General features: G+C 57.3%; 1 protein-coding gene across 1 annotated transcript in view; it reads right to left on the reverse strand.

Annotated features, from left to right (window-relative positions):
* SDK2 (sidekick cell adhesion molecule 2) overlaps positions 1–18816 on the reverse strand; it is a 291898-nt gene that overhangs the window by 4949 nt on the left and 268133 nt on the right. The window contains exons 44-45 of the mRNA XM_030888129.2: positions 17917–18043; positions 4–351 (exon numbers count right to left, since the gene is read on the reverse strand). Of these exons, the coding sequence (XP_030743989.2) occupies positions 4–351; positions 17917–18043 (475 nt within the window). The remainder of the gene's footprint in view (positions 1–3; positions 352–17916; positions 18044–18816) is intronic.

The following is an 18816-nucleotide window of genomic DNA, read 5'->3' on the forward strand; positions in this document are numbered from 1 at the left end:
CACGAAGGAAGAGAAGCCTGCGATGGGCGCCCGGGAGCCGGGGGCCAGGCTGCTGGGCGGCCGGTAGAGGGTGCTCTGCTGGCTCGGGGGGTTCGGGGGGTTCTGCGGTGTTGGAGTCCGACTGGCCTTGGGCCGGAAGAGGCTGCCCTGCTGGGTGCTGGTGCTGTTGGCGAGGCCGGCGTGGTCGGGCTCGCCTGGGTCGCTCTCCGTGTAGCTGTAGGCCTGCACCCGCGAGATGCCCTTCTGCTGGCGCTTCCAGGAGTTGTAGTAGGTAGGGTCGCTGATGTAGTGATTGACGAAGGAGTGGGCCTTCTGGTGGCCTGGGTCCACCTCGTACTCGCTGTCACTTCCCTGGGGGGTGGGGGGAGGGAGGAGAGTCGGCATGAGTGCTGGGGACAACAGGCCAGCTGACAGAAGCTGGGTGTCAGGGAGCATGGGTGTGAGGCCCTGATGGGCTGCAGGTGCTCAGCGGGTGCCAAGTGGGTGTCATCATCTTCTTTTATGCCCACCACCTGCCATTGAGCTGATTCCGACTCATCGACCCTACGGGACAGAGCAGAACTGACCCTGTGGGCCTCTGAGGCTGTCCATCTTTACGGGAGCAGAGAGCCTCACTGTTTCCCCAAGGAGCGATTGGTGAGTTTGAACTGCAGACCTGGTGGTTCAGCTTAACATGTCACCCCCCAGGGCTCCTTCTTCTCCCACAGAATCAAAAGAAACAAACAAATGCACTGCCCTCGAGTCGATTTAGGGGACGAGGTAGGACCGCCCCTGGGGGGTTCTGAGACTGTACTCTCAATGGGGATAGTGAGCCTCCTCTTTCTCCTGCAGAGGACTGGTGGCTTCGAACTGCTGACCTTGCAGGTGGCAGCTCAACCCTAACCCATTAGCCACCAGGGCTCCTGCTCCTTTTACAGAGACCCACTAAGAAGGCCCGAAGCAGGACACACATGCGACGAAGCCATGTCCCCCCACGCAAGAGACCATGAGGCCAGAACGGGCCGCAGAGTTCAGCCACAAGAGGACTTACGGGCACGATGGGTGACAGACAATCCCTGGAGGGGGTAGGCCCTCGCTTGGGCTACTCCCGTCCACAGCTGTGGGTCTGAAAAGCCTCCGGATGGCTCCTGGGGCCCCCTGGCCCTCTGGCAATGGGACAGCCCTTGCAGCACCCACTCCCAGAGTAAGTCACGGACGTGAATGGTCTAGGAGGCGCCTGCCTGCCAGGAGCCCTGATAGTTACCCATGGGCTGGGGTCCACAAAGTCTGTGGTTCAAAACCACCAGCCGATCCTCCAGAGAAAGATGGGGCTTCCTACTCCCACCGCGTGAGGGTCTCAGACACTCACAGGGGCTGTCCTGAGTCAGAGCTGACTCGATGGCAGTACGTCTTGAGTCTGAGGACAGTGTCTAAAGAGCCCTGGTAACACCAGGGTTTAAGAGCTCAATTGCCAAGCGGCAGGTGGGCGGCTGGAACCGAAGCCCACCTCCTCACTCTGGGGGGAAAGGCCTGGGCTCTGTCCTCCCAAGGACCACAGCCTGAGACGCCTCGGCCACTCTGCTCTGTATCGTGCGGAGCGGGGTAGGGGCGGGGGTGCCCTGTGAGCTGAAAGTGGACCCACTCAGCAGCGTCCAGTGGCGACCACCCCAGTACCACGCCTGACCGAGACCCGAGCTGTGACCTCATGGAGGCTGCAAGCTCGCATCTTGGTCCAGAGCCTGGGCCAGATCAAGCCCCTCAGAGACCCCGGAGGCGAGAAGCAGTGCCGGTCCCCCTCCCCGCCCACGTGTGACCCGGAACAAGAACAACATGGTGACAAAAGACAAGCTCAGGGTGTTCACGGGCAAGCCTGGAGGCAGCGGCACGAGGCTATCTGATCTTTGAGCCGCAGCCCCGCAGTCAACCCCGTCCCCTTCTCCCTGGGTCTGGGCAGAAGGTGGGGGCAGAGTCAGTGAGGATTCAGCCTTGAGAGCTTGTTAACAGGCTGCTTGGCGAGCGCCTCCCTGCCGGGGATGAGTCAGCCTCTCAGAAGCAGGAACGGGATCTCGCTACCAGCAAGAGCGACGAGCCAGGGTGGAGCGGGTCCTCTGGACCCCGAGATCCCTGTGCAGTGAACCTCCTCGATCCAGGAGACAGCCGTCACACGGGGCGGGGGCAGAGGAGCAGTAGGGCTCAGTGTTTGGGGGCAGGCTCACACATGACAACAGTTGTGAAGACCGGGCAGGGCCTGGCAGCGCTGTGCATCCTTAGGGTCCCCACTGGACGGCACTCAAGAGCAACACCAGCTGACCAATAAATAGCCAAAGGAGAAGGGCGGCGGGGCAGAGTCCGGCCGGGCCTGGGTTTCCCTGCGCGCCGGCTCTGAAGCGGCTTCAGGCATGTGAAAGGGGGAGCGGTCCCCAGAGTGCCTGGAGGCTCTGGGAAAAGCACGCTTTGCCGGCTTACTCGGGAGACTGGGCAGGCAGCAGCCTCTCTGGGTAGTAATGCAAAACAGGGCTTGGCCCTGAAATGTAGAGCTAAAAATACCCCGTGCCTCTCCCCTACCACCCTACCCCCCCACCCCCCCAACTCCTCTGGCTCCCAGGAATGTTCTGAGAACAAATAAGGCAGCAGATGGGAACGCTCCGGAAGAGCCGCAGCGGGGTTTAGTCAACAGCAAAGTCACAGGGCAATGCTGCTCTGAAGACCCCCACCCAGTGAACGGATTATACGGACTCCACTCACAGCCACTCAAGGGGACAGCGCCAAACGGACCTTCTGGGTTTCTGAGACAGAGAGCCTCAATTGTCTCCTGTGGAGTGGCTGGCGGTTTTGAACCGCTGACCTTGAGGTTAACAGCCCAATGCATAACCCACTAGGCCACCAGGGCTCCTTATACTAACCCAAGTAAGACAGAAACCGAGTGCCACCGGGCCGGCTGATTCAAAGCAACCTTGCAGGACAGAGTGAGGTTTCCAAAGCGGTGCAATTCTTCCAGATGCCAACGGCCGAATCTTCTCCCATCACGGGGCTGGGGGTTCTAACTGGCAGCCTTCCTGTTAGCAGCTGAGCGCTTCGGCAACTGTGCCACCAGGACCCCTGCGCAGTGTGGAAGCCAGACCCCCTGCCGTGGAGTCGGTGGAGACTCATCATGGCCCTCTGGGACACGGCAGAATGGCTCCCCACAGGGCCTCATCTTTCTTCCACAGAGCAGGTGTGGGTTTAAACCACTGTGGTTAGCAGCCCAGATGCTTAACCCGAGGCACCACCAGGCCTCATTAAGTAATAAACTTTGGGGGGGGGGGAAACCACAGCACAAACGAGGTTGGGGACGTTGTCTGCTGTGTTCCCTTTTGCTGCTGTTGTTACTTGGAGCTACCGGGTCTGTTTTGGACCCACGGAGCTGCCCCGTGGGGTTCTGGGGGTGGTAATCTTCCTGAGAGACAGATAAGGCTGCTCCTGTAGAGACCTACAAAGCCTCAAAGGCCCTGTGGAGGGTTCTGAGTGTGGGAAACAGAAGGATTTCTCCCAAGTTGTCTCCCCAAAATATATACCAAACCTAGCTGCTCGCTACACATGGCGAATGACTATACACTTGGAGGTCAACAGAAGTAGGTCAGGGGTCAGGTTATCAGCCATCCAGAGCAAGCAGACACCACTGTTTATCCCACAATAAGTAGGACCCATTCCCTTCTGATAAGGATAGTAGTACATTGTTTCCCTGAAGGAGCGCCCAGGGAGGTCAAGTCCACTCAAGGGTGACCAAGGATAGGCGGCCATCATGCATCTAGGGTCTGCCCTTCTTGTTACATGTATTCCCCTAGTCCCTCCCCTTCCTATGTGCACACCCCTAGCTCATCCCCTTCCTCTTGTGCCTATGCTCACTGTATATCCCCCTCCTAGTGCTTGTATTGCCTACTGTGCAGCCCCTTCCTGTGACGTGTGTGGTTACCTGTAATCCTGCCCCCTAAGTAGATATAAGCCTTGGTTAGCAATAAAGTTCCCTCCTGCCGGCTCTCTCCCACTTTCTCCTCTGCCCTCGGCCCACGTTGTGCTTGGACCTGGCTGGTAAGATCATGGCCATCAGGAGGTGAGCATGCTACCATGAAATGTGTCTGACTCCACAATGTCAATCTCTCTTTTATTTCTCATGCTCTCGATGACTTTACTATAATCTTTATGCATCTTATCGTACAATTGCACTTACTGAACCGGAGATTAGATGTGGGGGGCTGGCCTTTCCCCTGACATCTGAGAGTCAGAGTCCACAGGAAGGTGGTGGCTCTCTTTTGGTTAATCTTTCTGGGAGCAGATCACCAGCTCTGTCTTCCTGGGAGCCACTGGTGTGTTTGAACCACTGACCTTCAGTGAGAAGTTGAGTGCTGCTGGGGTCCCGATTTCCAGGAGGAGAAAATGGGCGTGGACTTGACCCCAAGGGGTCTGTGGACGGCAGATGTCACATGCAACTTGTTCTCAGGAGCGCCAAATGCCCAGACCCTCCAGGAACATGGCAGCCATCTGGAGAGCATTAGCAATGCCAGCGCCCTGTCACCCAAGTGGGCCAGCACCCAGCCCGACTGTCCTGGCAGCCCCTGAGTGATGAAGGAAACCTGTCCCTCGGCGTGGTCTCTGTGGCCAATGTACAGGTGCATCGGATGAGGTGCAGGCAGGTGTTAGTTGTTCCGCCTGACTTTAGTGCAGAAAGTGGCCGAGGCTGGCTCCAGGATTTAAAAGCCGCACAAGCAAGCTGAAGCTGGAAGGAGGGATCGAGAGCAAGGTCTGTCCGTCCGAGGAGCCCCGGTGGGGTAGTGGGTACACGGTGGAGTACGAACGGCAACGTCGGCAGTTTGAAAACAAAGGCATGGCTTTCTCCAGCCCTCAAAAACGACAGTCTTGGAAACCCACCGGGGCAGTTCTGCAGCGTGTCCCGCAGGGTGGCTCTGAGTGGGAATCAACCCCTTGGCAGTAAGTGACTTCATGATTCAAAGGCATCTTCAAGGATTGGCTCAGGCCTTTCGGAGTGAGGGCCGACTTGCGTAACATTAGAGGGCAAGTACCCCCCGCAGATGTACGGCCAGAGTGCTCCTCAGAGGCGAGGATGGTGAGACTTTGTCTCACGTACTTTGGACATGCTGTCGGGAGAGACCAGTCCCTGGAGAAGGACATCAGGCTTGGTAAAGCAGAGGGGCAGCGGAAAAGAGGAAGCCCCTCGATGAGATGGACGGACACCGTGGCTGCATCGATGGGCTCAGACACGGAACTGTTGTGAGGCTGGCACGGCCGCTAGGCGGGGCTTCGTTCTGTTGGACATCGGTTGCTATGGGTGGGAACCAACCCGATGGCACAACAACATGAGGAGTGACAGCCTGGGAAGCCCGCAGAGGCGGGTCTCCCCTGGGCTACAGGGCATCGCCTCGAGGGCAGTGAGTTTGGCGTTTGGGTTTAACCAGGCACCTGGGGACTCAAAGCCTTGAATTTGCACATCTCCGTGCTGCAGTAGTGTCCTAGGGTTTCCCCTGCCGGCAGAGGGGAAAACAAGTGCAGAGAAAGTGAAGGGTTTGCTGGAAGACATGATTCGGCTGAGGCCTGAACTCAGAGTGGCCTGATGTTGAAGCCTCACCAGGTTCCAGGTCAGGAACTGCTAAGGAGGACGCTGAGTTTCGCCAAACCAAAAGCACCCGCACTGCCATCACGCCAGCTGTGACGCATCGTGACCCTGGTGGTAGAAGTGCCTCTGTGGGCTTCTGAGACTGCAACCCATACGCCATCCAGACTCCTGGAGTCAACAGTCCGCAGCAGCTACACAAAGCAGCACATAAGCAGGGCAGAGGAAAGTGATCCCGGGATCATCTACGTTGGCACAGAAAGGGTCTCTGACCAAACCAAAGCCCCCTTCCTGATCAGAACTCTCAGCGAAATGGGAATAGAAGGGCGATTCTTCAACACAACCAAGGGCCTGTATGCAAAACCAACAGCTGGCTGAGAGCATTCCCCTTGGAGAACAGGGATCAGACCAGAGTGCCCATGACCACCACCACCTCTTACTCAATGCTGAAGTGGAAGCCTCAGCCAAAGCGGCAAGTCAAGAAAGAGAAATGGACAGGATGTGTCCTGCTTCACGGGTGACAGGGCTCCTCACAGAGACTATCGCAGGGACACCGCAAGAACAGTTACTGGGACTAACAGAAGGATGCTGCCAAGGAGCAGGGTAGATGAAGACCAGTAGACACACATTAGGTGGGTTTCTATATGCTAACAAAGAGGACTTGTGTTAGAGAAATTCATGGATACTCATAGGTGTACAAGAAAGAGCTTTATATACAAGAGCAATTGAATATTGAGAAAAACATCCCAGCCCAGTCTAGGTCAAGTCCATAAGTCCACTATTAGCCCATATGTCCGATAGAAATCTATAAAGTCCCCTTCAGACTCACGAAGCACATGCAATGATGCCGAACGCAGGAAGATCACAGGCCAGTGGGTGGGAAGTCTTGTGGATCCAGTGGCGGTGGAAGCATCGCAGTGCTGGCAGGGTCTCCACATGGCTCCTTCAGCTCCAGGGCTCTAGCGTAGCTCCATGTGTCTTCTCCACAGGAATGTCTCGCAGGGAGTGAGCGTGTGTCCCACCTCCAATGAGTTGTTTATCTCCTTAGTGCCTCCAAGTGAGGTCATTAAACTGTGACCTGATTGATAGGCTAAACTGCACCCCTTCACTCTTCAGTCTCAAATTGACAACAGATCACGTAACTACCACAGGACTCTTTCAGAGTATCAGGAGATCAATACCATTTATAATATGTCCCCAAAGACAAAATACTCAGGAATAAACCTGCCCAGGGATGCAAAACTACAAAACACTACTGCCTGAAGCCAAAAGGGATCCGCATAATGGAAAAACAACCCATGCTCATGGATAGGAAGAGTTAAAATTGTAAATGTCTCAATACTACCCAAAAAGAACAAATGCCAATTACATTGCTTACAGAATTAGAAAAGCTAGCACCCAGCTTTATTTGGAAAGGAAGAGGCCCCAGATAGTGAAGGCAATACTGAGTAAAAAAACCAAGCAGGAAGCTTCACACTTCTGGATCTCACATACCTGGTAATTGGGTCAGTCTGGTACTGGCTCAAGGCATAGACCATGGAGCAGAATTGAGAACCTCGGGTAATTCCATCCACTCACAGGCAACCAGTCTTTCACAAACAGTGTCCACTCCATGGAGAAGGAACTGTTCTCTTCAACAAAGGATGCTAGAGAGCTGGTTATACACTTGCAGAAGAATGAAGCAGGCTCTGAATTTCACAACACACACACACACACACACACACACACACACACACACTACCTCAAAGGGATCAAAGAACTAAGTGTCAAGGCTACCACTGCATGGGAGGGGGGTGTCTTTAAAACCTTCATGGAAAAATTCCGTCATCTTTGAATTCCATTTTTCCACGAGCTTTTGAAGCTCCCTATAAGACAAGATAGGAAGAAGGCGAAGGGACCTGATTCCCAGCAGAAATGCTTCATTAAACAGAACTGATAATGCATGCACAGTAGAAGATAATTCGGGCACATCTACCTATCAAAAGACTTTACCAAAAGGGTGAATGGAACCCTGCAGAATAGGAAAAAATATTTGGCAACAACCTGTCAAGGAGCTAATCTCTAAAATACATAGAAAATGTCATCAACCTAATAGCAAAAAGACAAATAAGCCCATCAAAAAAAAATGGGTAAAAGGCATGATAGTCCCGTCACCAAAGAGGGTGTTACGATGGTCAGCCAGGAAACGGTTCCTGTGATCCTGAGCCATTAGACACAAAACTGCAATGGGGTACCATCTCACTCCTGCAAACATGATAATGACCCCCCAAAAGACCCCACAACACCCCAGAAAACACCACATGCTGGTGAGGCTGTGGGGGGACTAGAACGCCTATCCCCTGCAGCGGGGCTGTAAAATGGTGCAGTCACCACCATGGAAAGTCGTCAGGCAGGTCCTCGAAAAGCCAGACGCACAAGCACCTCAGGAGGCAGCAATCCCACTCCCAGGTGTGCAGCCACGGGAATGAGATCAAGGACATGAACAGACACATGCGCGCCCATGCTCCTGACAGCATCCTTCGATGGAAACCACCCAAGTGCTGGGTAAACAAACTCTGGTGCATCCACACACTGGGATGCGAAGCAGCTCCAGAGAACAGTAGAGAGTCTGCAAGCAGCACAAGGACGGCGGCCCAGGAGGGCAGTGCCGAGTGAGGTAAGTCCTCAGAAAAGCAGGCTCCCACTACTCTAGAAAGTTAGGAATAGACAGACACCCAGAAAGAAGCACTCTTTGGTGGTTACTAGGGAGGGAGGGGGAGGGACGCGTTTCCTAGAAATGCAGACACTTGTCATTTTGGGCGATGGGAAAAACCAGAGCTCTCGGTCAGTGACTCAATTCTGATCCACAGCCACCCTACAGGGCAGCATAGAACCGCTTCTGTGCATTTCCAAGACTACAGATCTTTTAAGGCAGTAGAAAGCCATATCATTTCCCCCACCCTATAGAGTGGCTTGTAGTTTCAAACCATTGACCTCGTGGTTGGCAGCCCAATCTGTAACCCACTGGCCCACCAGGACTCTGGTGGTGGGCACGAAAATAACAAATGAAGTACTGGGAGGAGTCGAATAAAGGTGAATGTGATAGTGGGACAGGAGGAAAGTAAAATGAACTAGGAGGCCAAAGACATTTATAGAGGTACAAATAGAGGCATGCACATATGTAAAAATATATTAGCAGGGATTATAGGCCTATGCACCTATATTTAAATGTTAAGTATTAAGGTAGCAGATGGACATTGGGTCTCTACTCAAGTACTCCCTCAATGCGAGAACACTTTGTTTTAATAACCTGGCATTCTGTGATGCTCACCTTCCTGACATGATCGCCGAAGTAAAAATGGGTGCATAAGCAATTGTTGTGAAGAAAACTGATGGTGCCTGGCTAGTAAAAGATATAGCATTTGGGGTCTTAGAGGCTTGAAGTTAAACAAGCAGCTATCTAGCTCAGAAGCAACAAGCCCGCATGGAAGAAGCACACCAGCCTGCGTGATCATGAGGTGTCAACAGGATCAGGTAACAGATCAGGTAAGAGGACCCAAAACAAATATACTGATGCAAATGATGGGGGTCGGAGAGGAGACCCAAAGCCCATCTACAGACAATTGGAAAGCCCATCTGTAGACAATTGGACATTCCCTCCCAGAAGGGTCACAAGGAAGGAAAGAGGCAGCCAGGGTGCAGCACAGCACCAACAGAACACACAACATTCCTCTAGTTCTTTAATGCTTCCTCCCCCCACCTATCATGACCGTAGTTCCACCTTACAAATCCGGCTAGACCAGAGCATGTACAATAGAACAGATAAGAGCTAACAACACACGGAATCCAGGACAGATAAACCCCTCAGGAACAGCAATGGGAGTAGTGATACCAGGAGGGTAGAGGAAGTGGGGGTGGGGGAAGAAGGGGGTGAAAACCTACCTCCCAGGGGGGACGAACAACAGAAACATGGGCGAAGGAAGACAGCAGATGGTGTAAGATGTGAAAATAATACTAATTTATCATTTATCAGGGGTCCATGGGGGCGGGAGGGGCGGGAAGGGAGGGGAAAAAAGAGCAGCTGATACCAAGGGCTCAAGCAGAAAGACAATGTTTTAGAAATGATGATATGTGCACATGAGTTTGATACAATAGATGTATGGATTATTCTAGGAGCTGTAAGAGCCCCCAATAAAATGATTTATTAATCAAAGAAGAAAAGTACCTCAGAGGAGTCGTAAAGATATAATGTGGGCTAGCATAAACACATGAAGCATTCTCAAGATCTCCCCACCCCCCACCCCCTGCCCAAAAGATGACATCGGTACAACTTGGCCAGAACCCAGGACAACAGGAAGAACATAGGAGAATGGGCCAGTTACAGCCCAACGCCAGGTAATGGCCACCGAGCAGGCAGCCTCATCTTTCTCCATTAGAGCGGCTCGTGGGTTTGAACTGCTGACCTTGTGGTTTAGCAGCCCAACTCTTATTCCAGAGTGTCAGCAGGGCTCAGTCCTGAACAGTGACAATCACACGCATGTATGTGCTGACATGGGTAGAAGTGCATGCCTATGTCTGCAGGAGAGGGTATGTGAGCACATCGTGTGTTGTTTAGTCCAGAGTTCTTGTTCGCTACCCTCGCTTGGTGGCTGGCATCTGGTGTCTTAAAAGCTGTGGGCGGCCCTCTGAGACACAACTATGTGTCTCTACTTGTCTAGCGTCAGAGAGGAAGAAGGAAGCCAAACACCCAAGGGAGAAACACAGGGTTAACCATCCCCATGAACCATGGGCTCTTCCAATCCGGGATCGGGTGAACCTGATGGTGTCTGGTGACCACGACGGGCAGTTCTGACCAGGGCGGGGTGGAAGGTCCAGAAGACCTAGAACAAGCTTCTCTCGGTCCAGCAGAGGCTGGGGGAACCTCCCAGACCATCGTCCCAAGGTACCCTGTTAGGCGGGAGCTGAACCAATTCCAGAGATCAGCGTCCATCCAAAGAGCGGGCTGGGGGACGAAAGGCACCGTAGTCCTTACATCTGTCACTGCGTGAGCCCCAGCGGTCAACACTTGCCCACAGCACAGGGGGAGGTGAGGCCAGAGGAAAGGGGGTGGAAGTAAGGAGGACACCGGCAAGCAGTGAGAGCAGTCACCAAGGCCCCGGGACCGTCTGTCTGTGGGGCTTGTGTGGAGCCTGGAGTTGGCTCGACCCACAGCGACCTCATGCACTGCAGAAGGAAACCGGCCGGTCCCGTGCCACCCTGACAATAGTTCCCATGCCTGAGCCTGGCTGCAGTCCCAGTGTCCATGCATAAGAAATGGCTGCAGGGGCATGGAAGTCGCTGGGCAGGAGCCCTGGTGGCGCCACGGGGACCTGTTCGGTGGCTGACCGCAAAGTCAGCTGTTTGAACTGGGCAGCCCACTCCCTCAGGGGACAGACAGACAGGCTGCTCTAGCCCCGCAGAGGGTTACAGTCTCAGAAACCCCAGGGGGACAGCTCCACCCTGTCCTACAGTGTGAGCCTCCAGCTGCACACCCAACAGTAACAATTACACAGACATTTTACAAGTCTCTAGCAGCCGTTGATTCCGGTTCTCCGATTCCTGTCTGCCCGCTCCTTACCCCTCTCCCACATTCTCCACTCCCACCCCCTCCTCCCCCAAGACCTCACTCCCCGAGAGCTGCTCAGGACAATAAGAAAATGCTCTACCCCATCCACACCGCTCTTCTCCCATGATGCAGCACAGCACAATACGAGCCCCTTCTTCGCCTGCCGCCCAGCTGCTGGCCAGGAGGGAACAAAGCCAGCCTGGGGCCGGGGGCACCATACGCCCAGGGCAGGAAGGGGGCAGGGCTGGGGAGGGGGCACCTGCTGCCTGGGGCTGAGAGGCAAGCCTGGCCCTGGGAAGGCAGGGTCTGAGTGAGCCCTGTAGGTGCCTCGGGGGCAGTCAGAGTCCTTCTGTCCGGGGGCAGTGACGGGGAGTCCCAGCCTTCCCACTGAACACGTCCTCGTTGACCTGAGGAGGTGAAGACTGGCTGGGAAGTGTCCACTCCCTCTGAGTGCAGAGCCTGACACCCTGACCAGTGAGCACGCAGTGCAGTTCCCACCCGGGGGTCTCACCAGCTGGGCTGTGGGCTCATCCTGTCCCCTCACAAGTAGCCTCAGTACCATCCCCTGTGAAGTGGGGCCATGCCCCGGGCCTCACAGGCTAGGTACCAGGGGCCCGGACAGGCAGCAGGAGGAGGTGGAGGAGGGGAGAACAGGCAGAGATGGAGAGGGGGCAGTCTCCAAGCCCCCCAGGGAGGGAGTAGGGGAGAGGGGAGGCTGGCTCAGAGCTCAGTAGCTGGGAAGGGGGAAGAAAGCTCAGATGGAGCCCCCACCCCCAATATCCTCCACTCATACACACACAGGCTGGGGGGAGGGGTCTGACTAGCTTGGGGACAGGCTGGGGGTGGGGGCACAGACCTTGAGTCTAAACCCTCAGCATCTCACCAGCCCCCACCCCAGCCAGGAACCCTGCGGCTGGCGCCTTTCCCAGGGGAGGGGGCCAGAAGCAGCAAAGGGGGTGCTGGGTGCCTCAGACAGCGGCGCCAGGGGAGGGGCAGGGCAGCAAGTCTGGCAGCCCCCTCCCAGCTCTCCCAGCCCAAGCAGGGGATCTCCGGAGCCTTCCACCTCACAACATCTGTTTCTTTTCTTGAGGTGGGGGTGGGGTGAGAAGACAAGAAAGCCAGGGGGGGTGGAAGGGGGGAACTGGGGCCCCGATTCCGGCTTTCAACTCTCCTGCGGCCTCCTTGGTAATTGAATGCAGCTTCCCTGAAACTAGTGCACAAAGGGGGCCTTTCACTGGCCCCCCAGCTCTCCCCACCGCGCCCCCTCCCCCTCTGGGCGGTCACTCAACCTGCCAGCCGTTTCACGGTCCCTCAAAGCCGTGGCAGGGTCTGTGGAGGGGGAGCCGGGAGGGGCCAGCCGGGTCTGTTCATCTCTACTCAGGCTGAATCAACTGCTACGAGGGAATGATGGGGAGAGGGTGCACGGGGGTGCTGGGGGCAGGTGGAGGAGCGTGGGGGCTGGGTCCCCTGGCGCAGGAGCCCGGCCTGTCCTCCTTCTCCAACACTACTTGCTTCCAATGTGCCTCAGACTCTGGGGGACTCCACACTCTCACCTTGGGCTCTGCTGGCTGGGGGTGGGAGGTGCAGGAGGCTCCTGGCTGAGCTGCCAGATGGGAGGGATGCACTGGGCCACCTCAATCCGTCCCATTGATTTTCTTCTAACTAGTTTGATTTCACAGCGATGCCCACTGACTCGGCGATGATCCCGTGCCCCTGGGGTACACTAGGCGCTAAGCGATGTCTCTCCCATCAGCGTGGGCTCCTGGTCTGCCCGTAGAGTGGGGTTGCAACTGCCCTACACTTTCAGAAGTTCTGCCCTCCCAGTGAGCCCCCCTTCGTCTATCCCAAGCCCCAGCTCTCTAGGTGAGAGGGCACCCGCACTGTGTGGAACTTCAGAGGGTCCCCTGCAGCTCTCTGCTGTCCTCCCTCACCCTGTGGTGCCCCTCCTGTCCAGGCTGGACTGCCTTTGCGTCTATCACACCACACGGCAGAGGTTCTGGAGAGGGGGTTGAGGTGGTCTGGCTCACCAGCTGGGGCGAGGGGGTGTGTGTCCAAAAGATAGGCAGCTGTGTTCTCTCCAGTGGTGGGAACAGGGGGCCCCTGGGCCACAGCAGGCAAGCTAATAGCAGCATCTTCTGGAGGTGCCCCTACCACGAAGGCATGTAGTGGTGGGCAGGGGGGTGGGAGGAAGCCCCTGCACTGGTGTGTGGTGCTGCTTCTGCCAGGAGGCGCAGCTGGCTGGGCTCCTCTGGGTTTAGGGCAAGGGTGCTGAAGAAAGGCCGGCCACTCTGGCTCCAAGCCCCATCCACCTGGCCCCTTGGGGCAGGGCCATGTCCTGGTCACCTCTGTCTCCAACACTAGTCAGAGAGTGGGCTCATGGGGTAAGTGCTGACGGGGGGGGGGGGGGGGGGGGCGGCGGCCCTTGGCCGACGGCACTAACACCCTGGTGCCCAGAGGAGAGGCCAGAGTCGGGCCAGACAGCCTCATAGCTCCAGCGGGGCGGGTGGTCTTGGGGACACCTTGGGGTTCCATCAGGAATGGCTGTCTTGACGATGGGCACCGCTAGCTGACCAGTGCCCTGGGATGGGGACATGCTGAGGGCTGACCCACTTGTAGGTGCTCAGATGACAGGGCTCTGGCCTCCTGGAACACTCAACCACCTGCGTGTGGCTCTAAACCAGGAGCCTGGTTCTCTAGAGAGGCCAGCATCCAGGGAAGCCTGACTGCTGTGTCCGGGGGGCCCTGGCAGCAGCCTGGCTCTACTCCGGCACGGCTTCATCAGCGCAGAATTCACTCTTCCCTCTGCAGCCTTTGGGATAAAGTCGGACCCCTGCCTTGTGTCAACAGGGCCAGAGCTCAGAGAGCCTCCCACCCGCAGGGCCTGGTGAACTGTGCTGCATTCACCCCCCCTAGAGCGCTGCTCTCCAAACCTGCAGCGGCCAGTCCTCAAAGCAGCCCTCCCTCTGCTCCCCCTCGGACAATTGCCCCATTGATCCCATTGCCCAGAGCTGCTTGGGAACCACTTGATCCGCTTGAGCACTGTCCTCAGGGTGCATCCACTGGTGGCTGTGTCTGTTCTCTGAGAACGGGCCAGGCGTTCAAACAGCAGCAGCCCTCGCTGCTGAGCCACGGGCCGGGAAACAAAGCGTGTATGGTCTTCGCCGGTGTCTTGTCAGCGGGTTGGGAGGGCCTTTCTAGAACGGTCTGCCGTGAGCCTCGGCTTCTCTAGCTGGCTCACCGCTGCCTCCGCTGTTGCAGCTGCCTGTGCTGTGGAGTCTGTCCCCCCACACAGGGACCTGATGTACAATAGAGCAGAACACCGCCGGGCTTGCACCCTCCGCACAAATGCAATGTGTGAGCCCACTGCTGCAGCCACGGCGCCCACCATCTCCCTGACGGTCTTCCCCTAGCCAGCCAGCACGGCGTCCTTCTCTGGGGACTGGTCCTTCCCGGTAACGTGTCCGAAGCGTGCCAGACGAAGTCTCACCATCGTGGCTCCTCAGGAGCATCCTGGCTGTACTCCGTCCATGACCAATGGGCCTGTTCTTTGGCCGTCCGCGGTACTTCCAATATTCTTCAGTGGCACCATCAAACTAAGGCATCGGCGCTCCTCTGGTCCACGTGCATACGAGGGGACTGGAAACTCGAGGCTTAGGGCAGGGGCACCTTGTGGTTGTGAGGTGCCATCGAGTCGGTTCCGACCCACGGCGACCCTGTGCACAACAGAACGAAGCACTGCCCGGTCCTGCGCTGTCCCCACCACTGTCCCGGTGCCTGAGCCCACTGCTGCAGCCTCTGTGTCCACCCATCTCCCCAAGGGCCCTCCGCTTTCTCGCTGCCTGGGGCACCTTAACTGCCCTTAAGTCTGCTCAGGTGGAGTAACTTTCCCAAAGACATCTTCATCCTTTCAACACACACCTGTCAGCTGTCAACCCTGTCTGTCCTTCCTGTCTTCAGGGACCTCGGCGTTCCGAGTAAATAAATCCACGCAGTCTAGACTGTGGACCACGCCAAGCCCCAGGTGCAGGACTGTGGTCAGTGGTCCCCAGAAGGGCAGGTGGGCATTCTGTTACAACAACTATCTCCCAGAACCCACAAAGTGCTCTGTTCAGGAGCAACCGGCCCTGGGTTGCTATGGATACCACAGCCACGTGATGGGCTCCTTCTGAATACTCCAGGCGGGCTTCCAGGGGCGGCCAGGCTCCTCTTTGCTCATCAAAGGGCAGCTTCTGAAGTCCCAGGTCCTGGCACAAGCACCCCACAGCAGCCTCTCCAGGGCTGGGGGCCCGGCACGGCTGCGTGTGCACACACGGTTTCTCAATGGCTAACACAGGCCTCTGTCCTCCAGGCAATTCTGACAGCGCACAGGTGAGCTACAGGCAGTCGACCCGGTGCCCAGAGGGCTTCCTTCCGCCAACAAAGGCTGGTGCCCAGCCAGCAACCAAACCCAAGACCAAACTCCCTGCCGTTGAATCAATGCCGACTTCAGGTGACTCTATAGGACAGGGTAGACCCGGCCCTGTGGGTTTCCAGGGCTGTAACTCTGGACGGGAGTAGAAAGCCCCATCTTTCTCCCATAGCCAGGACAATGGATTCAAAACACACTCTTAAGTTCCACCACCTGTCTGTCTGTTCTGAAAGGCACGGAGGAGTGTGTGTGTGTGTGTGTGTGTGTGTGTGTGTGTGTATGTGTGTATACGTGTGCGTGCACGTACGTGCTGGGGCGGGGAGCATAGCTGATCTCCTCTGGCTCCCCCAGGAGCCCTGGTGGCACAGTGGTAACTTGCTGGGCTGCTAACCACAAGGTTAGCAGTTTGAAATTACCAGCTACTCCTGGGGGGTGGGGTGAGCTATGAGGCTTTCTACTCCTGTACAGTCATCCTCTCAGAAACACACAGGAGCAGTTCCACCCTGCTCTGTACAGTCGCTGTGCGTCAGAACTGACTTCGAGTTCGGTTTGTCTGGCATCCCCTTGGCCATGAGGTGGGAGTCAGACATGCCTCCTCTGCCTCCCGCCTCCTTTATCTACTCTGATCCCCGACCGACCATCACGGCTGAGTAGCTCGAGGCAGTGGCCACACAGAGCCCCAGACGATGCGCAGGCTCCAGGAGGTTTCTCAGGGAGGCTGACAGGACCCCACCAGCCAGGGGCAGCAAACAGGGCAGACACGGCCATTAGTCTGCAGCAGCATCTCTCCGCAGCCAGCAGCTGAGCCTCTCCCGGCTTATGCCTCTTGGTCACGTAGTCCCGTGGCCTCTCCTCCCTGGGCAGGAAGCCCACCCATGGCTCTGCCTCACAGTCCTGTAGCCTCTCACGGGCCTCCCTGCTCGGCCTTGGCCACCTCAGACGGAGGTATGGAAAAGGCCTCTCTCTTACACACGAGTGTCTCTGGATTGGTTTCTCTAATCAACCCGGCCTAACACAGCTCCCGGCTATTAGCCAGGAGATTGGCGGTTCGAACCCACCTGGAGGCACCTCTGGAGAAAGGCTTGCCAATCTACTCCCAGAGGGTCCCAGCTTGTAACCTCTGAGGCAGCCCTGCCTGGCACATGTGGGGCCAAAACGGGCCCGGAATTGACCCGGAGGCCTCACGTGACTGCAAGGAGCTAAGGATGTAGGACTTCCGGTGGGGTGCATGGCAGCGCCTCCCCCTTTGGGTTCCCCATCAACCAGGCTACGGCGTCCATTCTCTCTCCCTGCCACCCAGGGCCAGCCTCTGGGCTCTGCACTGTCACCCTGGGTTGTACACGCGGCAGCAAGAGTGGGGTGGGGGTGGGGCGGGGGGAGGGAGAGGCCAGATCTCAAGCTTCCTCCCACCCCACCAAGAGCCCTGCTCTCCGCTGGCCCCTCTCTGTCCTCCTCCTCTCCCAGGATGGGGCGGAGAGGTCCAGGGGCCGGGACACTGTGGCCTTTCAGGGCCCCTTCCTGGACACCAGCAGGCCTGGCGGAGCTGGGAGGGGAGGGGGGAGGGGGCCGTAGAAACGGCTCAGCGCTGGAATGCACTGTCTCCACCCCCCCATGTGGTCTAGGACAGAGTGTCCTGGAGTGACCCTTCGCAAGAGGTCTCCGCAGGCACCGGCCCCTCCTTGACAGTAGGGCTGTGGCTGAGCGAGTGGTGGCCACGGGCCAGGCCCTTCTGCGTGCGGCCTCAGAGAACCTCCGGTCACAGCCCAGCCCCCTTCCACCCCATGGACAGAGGCAGAAACGGAGGCCCAGAGATGGACAGCACGCCCAGGCCCCCGGCTCAGGAACACGGATTGGCATCTGGAGCTCAGTTCAGATCTGTCCCCCGGGCAGAATACCTCTCTCTGAACCACATCCCAAGTACAGCGCTCTCAGAAATCACGCACACACGGGCACATACACATGTGCACGTGTGAAGCCAGAGTGGGAAGAGGCAGAGCACAGCTGTTTGCCTACGAACGGCTACTGAACTCAACGGTTCCCATGGCCTCCGAACACCCAGGCCTGGGTCCCGCCCCAGGACGCTCTCTTGGACCCTGGCATTTCCTTTTGCAGGCCGGAGCTACTGCACACTGGGGACGGGGACACCCCCGCACCCCGCCCCGCATGCCTCAAGGACCAGGTTCCCCAAGACATCTCATCCATCTTGCCCCAGCATCCCAGTGACCATGCTAGAGCTGGACACCAAGCTATACAGATGGCTTCTGGGTAGTTTTGGGTCGCACCCCCCCCCTCCAAGTTGGCTGCCCTGGGTCTGCAGGGAAGGGGCTGCCGAAGCCTCACCTGAGAGTCGGAGATTTCTGAGGGCTTCTCCGTCAGGCTGCTGCTCTCGGCCGGGATGAGGTCGTTGTACTTGGTGACATCCTCGTCCGAGTAGTGGAGGCTGCCCGGGCTGGGCCTTGGAGGAGACCTGGGGAGAGGGGTGGTGAGGATGTGAGAGGCCTCCCCAGAACCAGCCCTGGATGCCCCTGAGCCTGGGAGGCAAGGGTGAGGACAGTGGGCAGGGGACGGGTAGCCAAGCGGCATGGGCACCTCTCCCCAATGTCTCTTGTTCCTCTCTGTTCTTCCTCAGGCCTCGGACAGCTGGGCCCCAGCCTGGGGGCCGGGGAGGCTCAGGGGGTCGCAGGCCCCAGAGATCAGCCCCATGAGCCTCCAGGTAAGAGTGGGGAGGGTGTCATGAGTCTCTAGTTGGGGTCCCAAGACCACCGAGGTAGAGCCACATGGGGTGACTGTAAGCACCCCTTGTGACAGGCGGCAACGTGGTCTCTGTTTTCAGCAGCATGGATACTCCCATCCCCACAACTCAGAGACAAACGCCCTGCCCGTTCCCCAGCGGGACTCCAGGTGAGGCCCATTCTGGGCCTGCAGGCGAGTGCCACAGAGGACCCTTCCACTCCAGGGAGCTCTGAAAGCGGCTGTATAGAGGGTGAGGGGAGGAGAGTCACCTTCCAGGGGGCCAAGTCATACCTCCGTTCTTGGCTCTCAGCTGTGCCCGGCCCAGGGAGCCAGAACCCGGAACACGGGCTCAGGCAGGACCGGGGCCTGGGGGCCTAGGCTAAAGCTGGGCTGTGTGCTCCGGAGCCCTGGGCAGCAGAGGTGAGGATGGTGGGCAGGTTCTCAGGACGGGGTGGAGGGTGCCAGGGCACCCCAGGAAGGTCTCTCCCATGAGCTTGGCTCTGAACC

Source organism: Echinops telfairi, unplaced genomic scaffold (assembly GCF_000313985.2).
Source record: "Echinops telfairi isolate 266 unplaced genomic scaffold, ASM31398v2 ScPeMD7_7458;HRSCAF=8496, whole genome shotgun sequence".
NCBI lineage: Eukaryota > Metazoa > Chordata > Mammalia > Afrosoricida > Tenrecidae > Echinops > Echinops telfairi.